An 8234-nucleotide genomic window follows, 5' to 3' on the forward strand; every position below is an offset into this window, starting at 1 on the left:
TGTTGTATAACTACTCTTATCATTTATTGAAAGAACTTCTATTGTGAGTCATGTCTGAAAATATGTTGCCATGTTTTTCTTCTGTAACACACATTATGGTGGCACCTGTGCGTTTCTCGGGGATGCATTTGAAATTGCTGCTGCCGTGGCCTGGCCTGGGTTTCTGAATGGGCCGAATATCCTCCCCCTCATCAACTTCCTCCCGCTGAATGAATGATTGGCGCATTCTGGCCTGGTTCTGGCGGGTTTATGATGATCATGGTGGTGATGCGGTTGGCCATGAACCCCCCCTCTCCAGAGGAGTCACCGCAGGAAGAGATCCAGAAGTTTTGAGGATGATGAGGAGGGTCACCTGATCTATCACAATGGACTCGTACTAAAAGCAAGATGTATAGAACACAAACCTTTCTTTCTGTAACCCTTTTGTCTGATGTATGTTTGAATTATGTCAGTGTAGGTAGGGTATAGCTTCGGGGCATTGGAATCTTTTAAGAAATATTGTAAAGATTTGGAAGATTTTTTTTTCTCTATCCGTCTATTAGCAGTAAGGCTAGAGAACTATTATTGCAGTAGTTTCCTAGTAATAGGAGTGAAGTGACACATGCTATGTAGCCAGAGTGAGTAGCTGTGGTGTAGACAGCTGCTAGTCTAATTATCTGTTCTTGTGTTGTAGATGCTCTGTTCTGATGTACTAACAGCTTCTCCTTTGCCCCTTCAGATGAGATTGTATCCACTTTAGGAGAAGGGGCATTCGGGAAAGTGGTGGAATGTATCGACAAACCGAAGTAAGTAACATCGTTCATTTCTTGTTCAGGCCAACCGAATGGGTTTACACTCATGGCATTACACTTCTCTCTGTCGACCTCTGCTTTTGTAGTGATGACACGAGGGTGGCGCTGAAGATCATTAAGAACATTGATCGTTACCGGGAGGCTGCTATGTCTGAGGTAGAGGTGCTGGAACAGATGAACTCCCTGGACGACGAGAGAACCTTGTGAGCAACCGGGACTAAGGGACACACATTTTAGCCTACAACATTCTTATATACCTCTGACCAGCTGCTTAGCTGATTGGAGGTGATATACGAACAGGTGGTAATCAATGTTCCCTCTAAGCTGCGCGTGGCTGCGCACTTCCTCCAGGACTGCCAGGCGACCCGAGAGATTGAACTTCACTGAGTTCGCCCCGTTAGTTTGCACTATATAGATTGTTTTTTCTGTGATTGAAACAACATTATATCAGCCCCTTTTTTCAATGCAACAAACCTAACCAAATCTAACTTTGCAATATTGAGTTTGTGATTTAGTTGTAGGCGGAGGGGTAGCCGCTCGTCGAGCGGTCTTTCAATCACTCATGAGTGAATGGGCTTTTCAGATCAGAGCACATAGCCATGCGCGTGCACATTTGTTGATATTCTTTGATAGTTATTAGCCCAGTTATAATTAAGTATAGGTCAGTAATGGGGAATTACTGCTTCCTACAAGAGTGCAATATATAGGCTACAATTCAAGCTCTCTTTGAAAAGCCAGTCTGTTAAAAAAAGCTTATGTCTTAATTAAATGGGCAGTTTTGTCTTTTGACGGGCCTCTAATATGCAAATAAGCCAGTAGGCAGAGGGATAGCCTACATTGTCTAATTCATTGTATGGTAATTAATTGTATTTAGTAAAGTGTTTTTTTTTTTTTTTTTTTTTTTGCATCAATACAATGTAGTCACCTATTTGGCCCATGTTACAGACCAAGTAAAAAATCATGAATTAATGTCAAGCCCTTCATGTAAAAACGTTTTTAAAAGTCTCATGCAATGTAGGCCTGCATTGAACAGCACATATAGGCTACTGTAGGCTACATCATAGAAATCAAAAGCTATTTCCATGTGGAAGTGTTATGGGATTTGCTCCATTGGTTACATTATGCTCAAATTGGCTGCTGTCTAAAACTGTAAGGGTACTGTCTGTGTTCATTGTAAACGTGTGCCGAAAGTTGCACAAAATTCTCACAATGTTCAAGATTCCACTCACAAGACCAAAAATGTGCTCAGTGTCCCAAAAAAAGAGGGAATATTTGTGTTAATGTGTTTTCTTATTGCCCTCATACAGTGGCTGTGTGCGTATGCTGGACTGGTTCGATTACCATGGCCACATCTGCATTGTGTTTGAACTTCTGGGTCTCAGCACTTTTGACTTTCTGAAGGAGAACGGCTTCATGCCTTTCACTGTGGACCAGATCAGACACATGGCCTACCAGATATTCAGAGCTGTGTCCTGTGAGTAAAACTCTGGTGGTGCAAAACTCTGTTCAGGAGGAGTGTACCTTTTTTTCCCTGTAGGCCGAATCGTCTCTTATTGTGATGACTGCTGCTGCCTTCTTGGCCAGGTCTCCCTTGTAAAAGAGACTCCCTGTCTCAATGGGACTTTTCTGGTTAAATGTAAATAGATACAATATACAGCTTGATGTGTTTAGAAAAAGCAACATGGAAATGGGAAGTTCTATTTCTGTATATTGATTTGAACATCAAGTGTCGAATTTGAATAACCTAATACTAATTATCTTAATTTGAAATCATTGTAACTTGCACGGTGTGCTCTATACCATCAGATGGTGGATAGTTTTCTTCATGTAGATTGGAATTTAGGAACAAAGGAAGGTATCGTAACACCTACACTAATTTTTGTTTTATAGTTCTGCATCGAAATAAACTGACCCATACTGACCTGAAGCCAGAGAACATTCTCTTTGTCAATTCTGACTATGACATGGAATACAATGCCAAAATGGTAAGTTGTCTGACCACTGCAAGTTGAGAGCACACATATACACACACACACGTCCATTGCTGCTGATCTGTAGCTTTCCTGGTCTAAAAACGTGCAGGGAGACGATTTAGATATTGACAACCTTTATTTACGCATTTTAAAACACTTCAGTTTTTCCAGTCATGAGTATCATCCAATCCAACTGTCAACGGTCAATTTATGGATACAAGTATGGCCAGAACAGCACACCCCTACCCAGTCCCCTCCAGTCAGTAGGTCCAGATCGGCGCACCCCTACCCAGTCCCCTCCAGTCAGTATGGACCTCTGCAGCAGACGGCGTGTAATAAATGTCTTGTGTTTTCAAATGCAGAAACGGGATGAGAGAACTTTGAAGAACCTAGATGTGAAAGTGGTGGATTTTGGTAACGCCACCTTTGACCACGAGCACCACACCTCCGTGGTCTCCACCCGCCATTACAGAGCACCGGAGGTCATCCTTGGTAAGTGGCGAGAAACCAATGTGTTGGTGAAAGTGAAGAATGCAAGTCTAAATTGTTGTAATGTTTGTTTTCACAGAGCTGGGGTGGAATCAGTCATGTGATGTGTGGAGTCTGGGCTGCATTCTCCTAGAGTACTACCTTGGGTTAACACTGTTCCAGGTAGGTACAGGAGCAGTAGAGGTAGCTTCTTTCAGCAAAAATATTTGTACTGATACAATTGCCTTCCTGGCATTTTTGTAGCCTGGGTGCCAGTCTTTCTGCTTAGGGCTGTGGCGGTCATGAAATTGTCAGCTGGTAACTGTCATGCAAATAACTGCCAGTCTCATGGTAAATGACCGTTAATTAACATAAACATGTTTAGCATCTCCGGGCTTCCACACACAGCCTACAAGCTACTGATGTGGAGACTAATAAATCCCACACAGCCGACACCAACACAATAAATCCATTATTTATTTTGGGCAGGTCTAAAGAAACATTATGGTTTGAAGAAAATGTAGCCTATTTCAGAAGAATAGAATGGCATATTCTGAGTCATCCTAATATCAGGCCCTGATCTGGCTATGCCATATTGCTGTGGGCTGCACTAGTTCATATAGCAGACAAAATTAGCTTAATTCTTCTGGCATTATTTTATAGTAAGAAGAATATAATTGAACACAGCTTAATAAAATATAAATTATATTTTTCCCAAATGATTTCCGGGGGTGTGTGCACATAGTTGCACACTGTTCTGTGTTGAGCACTTAACAAAGTGAATTCTCCCCCATGAACTCGGGGAGGGGACTGTGGATCACTCTCCGTTCGTACGTTAGTCACATGCGATATCTGAGAGCACTGGCCCGATTTTGACAACTCGTGTGAATGATGTATCTTGCCATAGAGATCCTTCATTTACAAAATTACCGATTGGCCCAAGGCAGGACCTACAGTAATAGTCACACGCGATCTCAATTGGCCTAAGTCTCTCATTCAAAATTTGACGAGCACTTGATAATATTGTCACCCATCAGACTATCCTCAATTTAATCCGGTCTTTTACATATAGTCTACTAATGTGTGGAAGTATTTTGGATTTAGAATGGCCCACCAAAAAATGTAACATGTCATCCTTAGCCTGCACTCAAATAGCGAATGTAGGTTATGTGCGGTTATATAAAAAAAAAAATGCTATGCCTGGTAGGCTACACCGGTTGTAAAGCAGATTCATGTCCTTAATTTTAAGAATTGAGCAAATAATATTGCAGCACGAGGAAAGCTGGGATCCTCTTTAAATAGTGGCCAGTCAAAACTGTTTTCACATGCGATTGCACTTGACTGGGCTCATAAGAACCACCCTGTTCCAGGGGTGTACAGGCTACGTTTAGTTATTCGGCCACTTTAGTTGTGATACAAACCTTATCAAAACATATAGGCCTATGAACTAGGCTACGTGATGCCTGCGACTGCTTTGAAAAAGGTGCAAAAAATGTATGTGCCGCTTCTTGCCTTAGACTGCACACGCTGGGCATCATTCAAACGTGATAATATTCTCACCCCTCAGACTATTCTGAATACAATTTTGTCTTTACATGTACTAAATAATGTGTGAAATTAGTTTGAATTGAAAATGTGCAATTATCATGCACCTGTCGGGGCCGGGGGAAAAATAGATATGTCATCCGTATGCACTTAAATATTGAATGGAGGACGCTTTTCCCGCAGTTCATTTTCATGCCAGCCAGGTAGGCTACTACAGTTGTAAAGCAAAGCAATGTGCTGAATATTAGGAAGGTTGAGAAATAAATAAGGTAGGCCTAGCCTATGGAAAGCTGATGGATCCACTTTTTGATAGAGGCCATCAGCTTTTCTCACAATTACATAGCCTATAGAAATGTTGCGCAACAGGGCCAGGGCTCATGAAGGGTTTGATTTAGATTTTTGATTGCATTTGCATTGATGTCAGCATGATTAGAGGGACAATAGAGCGCTGGGTACCAGGCCATTAGCGACTGTCCGTGAGCAAGTTTGGTAGGCTACTAATTACCAGCGGCGGCGGCATAGCGCAGTTTTGGAGAAGCCTAGTTACCTTGACTCAGCGGTCACATAGAATTTGACTGCTGCTGTAGCGGTAACACAGTCACCGTAACAACCTTATTTCTACTCTCTTACCATCTCCTGGAATTGTCATGCTATGTTTTGTCATGACCATGGAGTAGGCAAAAGCACAAACAGATCTGGGACCAGGCTAATTTTTTGGGGGGGACTTTAACTTTGTGAAATTTCAGACGCATGACAGCAAAGAACACCTGGCCATGATGGAGAGGGTTCTGGGGCCCATACCTGTCCACCTGCTACAGAAAACCAAGTATGTTTAGTGTTTGTTGATGATTTTTGGTTGATAACCCTGAGTCTCAATTTCAAGATTTAGATGATCATTGACAAATGGTTGTTGTCAAGTAAGAGTGTGTAAATGTATGTTTTTAAATGGTCCCCCAGGAAGCGGCGGTATGTGCATCATGACCGGCTGGACTGGGATGAACACAGTTCCTCGGGGAGATATGTGAGGAAGCACTGCAAACCACTCAAGGTAAAACTCAAACACTATTACAGTTACCTGTATGATAAGCACCATGCACAATAGGGACCACAATGGAAGTAAGTCACTGACTTGATCGTACTGTCCCATTTAATAAAATGTATGTACTGTGTTCTTTAAAAAAAAATGTTTTACTAGTTTATAAAAATCAATCAATTCAGTAGCAACTAGCAAGCACCCTTTTGTGAATCAGAAATTCCACAATACAATCACTGGAACAACCTCAATTGATCTGCACACATGAAATACTGTACAACAACTAGATGCTGTTTCTAACATGTACCGTTTCTCTTGTCCCGTTAGCAATACATGTCCTCCAGGAGCTCAGACCACGAGCAGCTATTTGACTTGATCCACAGTATGATGGAGTATGACGTGTCCAGGAGGCTCACCCTGGAAGAGGCCATCTGGCATCCATTCTTCCACCCCATGAGGAAGGAGAGGAAAAAGTGACCCTGAAGACCACAGCACGCACTACTCTACATTTCTCTACTCCAAGGGAGACTTTTATAGACTGCATCAGTCCGCTATCTATGAGATTATTACCCTTGTTTACATACCGATTGAGCTTACCTGCCTGCTTCAGATTTAATTTATTTAACTTGTGAATCCTCTTGATCCCTTCTGATTTGTGAATAAATTTGTTTACTATGTTCTCAAAATTGTGTTCCTTCACATTGAACTAACCCCCTTTTACATTTTTTTTTTAAACTTCAGATTAATTGATTTGACATAGAATATTGTCAGCCACATTTGACATCGGGAAAAACTTATTGCTCATTAAAGTTGATTGATTGCTAGACATATTTTCTGGTCATTTTCAAGGCAGCATGGTCAGTAAGACAAACAGTGATAAGAATGCAGTCTGTTGGTCTACTTGTAGTAGTCATATTTATCCAGTTGATGGCAATACAACATCCCATGACTAGATTCCAGTTCCACACATGCAAGAGATGGGATTTGAAATAGACAAGTGCACTTTCCTTGATAAGTTTTAAAATGTATTTGTTGATACAACATTTGAATAAATAACATTGAGTGTGACATTTCAATCCCCCCATTATTTTCCATTAATGGTTAATTTTATATTTCAATATTCTTTTCAAAGTACGGTACCATTGAATAGATTATATCAAATCAATGAATGTTATTACTTTGCTTTGTTTTATTACATTTCATTGGGTTAGTTTAGAATAAGAGTTTAATTCGTTTAATTATTCAGGTTTTCATCCATTTATTCACCATTATTCTAGAGGTGAATTCTCAGGCAGCCTATTTTTATTGAAGGGACTTCAGGGAGTGCTAAGAATGGTATTTGGCATCCTGTCTGTGTCTTACTGGTCTAAATCATTCGACCTGAGAGCGCGTGAGCGCAACTACACAGCCCACGCTACTGTTGCGTCCAGCTCCCCATTCACATATACTCAGAGATTTAAACGTTCATACTAGTGATGGCGCCGATGCTGTAACAAAGTGGCATTAAGAAAATCGAATTATTTCTAGCAGGAAATGTAGCACCCAGGAAAAGTGCTTACAATTTATTTCTGGTAGTTTTTTGGCTGCCAACGTCAGGATGGGATCCCACGCAAAATCAGAGAATAAGAAGGCCATGGAATCTATCAACTGCCTCAAATCAAACTTTTCACATTGTTTAGGCGGGCTGTTAATTGTCTTTTGCATCATGCTGTCGGTGTGTTCTATGGCGTTTTGTTTTTTGGTCAACTTCAAGACATCTTACCTGGAGTACAGAGTGCATACATTGGAGATGGAGAGAATGTTCCTGATCCATCCCGATGCATCCGCGCAGGATGAGAATGGAACAGTACCTGGTCTCCAGGATATCATTGAAAAACTTGTGCAAGAGGTGAGGATGACTTAAAATTGTAATAAAGATAAACATGTATCAGACTGATGCAAATGCAATATTTTGAAGGATGATTTCTCACATTTTCGAATACAGTAAGGTTGCCTTTTTTTTTTTTAAAGCATTGTGACAGCATTGTGGTAGCTGATCACCATAATCAAGTAACTAGGGTTGTTAAAAAAACGAATTAATTGCAGGATTTGCTCTGATTAATCACGATTAAACGCCAATTCAGAATTTGCTCAAATTGAGCTGTAATTTTAAGATTTTTTATACAAAAAGCATTACAAGAATATTCACTTCTTGATTTTGTCCAAAGTAACAGTAAGTAAAATCAGGTAAATTGATGAAGCACACTTTCTTTAACCTCAAAGTCAACTTGTTGTGACATCGCATTGTTTTTAACTATATAGATATATTTGTTTTTAGCTGTATAGATTATGCATTTGTATGTTTTCAGTGTATTTTGAATGCTTTCAGACAATTCGATTAATCCTGATTAAAAATGGACTGATTAGCTCTGACAGCCCTTTATG

General features: G+C 40.5%; 1 protein-coding gene across 3 annotated transcripts in view; it reads left to right on the top strand.

The window, feature by feature from the left end:
• Positions 1-6878, top strand: part of clk4b (CDC-like kinase 4b) — a 52293-nt gene extending 45415 nt beyond the window's left edge. For 2 of the 3 annotated variants that reach the window (XM_039005939.1, XM_039005938.1), the window contains exons 4-13: positions 299-389; positions 719-785; positions 878-994; positions 2099-2265; positions 2682-2776; positions 3127-3256; positions 3333-3415; positions 5524-5603; positions 5735-5825; positions 6138-6878. In XM_039005939.1, coding sequence (XP_038861867.1) covers positions 299-389; positions 719-785; positions 878-994; positions 2099-2265; positions 2682-2776; positions 3127-3256; positions 3333-3415; positions 5524-5603; positions 5735-5825; positions 6138-6287 — 1071 coding nt within the window. In that variant the 3' untranslated portion in view covers positions 6288-6878. The remainder of the gene's footprint in view (positions 1-298; positions 390-718; positions 786-877; positions 995-2098; positions 2266-2681; positions 2777-3126; positions 3257-3332; positions 3416-5523; positions 5604-5734; positions 5826-6137) is intronic. The other variant, XM_039005940.1, reaches the window with a different exon arrangement.
• Positions 6879-8234: the final 1356 nt, after the last annotated feature.

Source organism: Salvelinus namaycush, chromosome 12 (genome assembly GCF_016432855.1).
Source record: "Salvelinus namaycush isolate Seneca chromosome 12, SaNama_1.0, whole genome shotgun sequence".
NCBI lineage: Eukaryota > Metazoa > Chordata > Actinopteri > Salmoniformes > Salmonidae > Salvelinus > Salvelinus namaycush.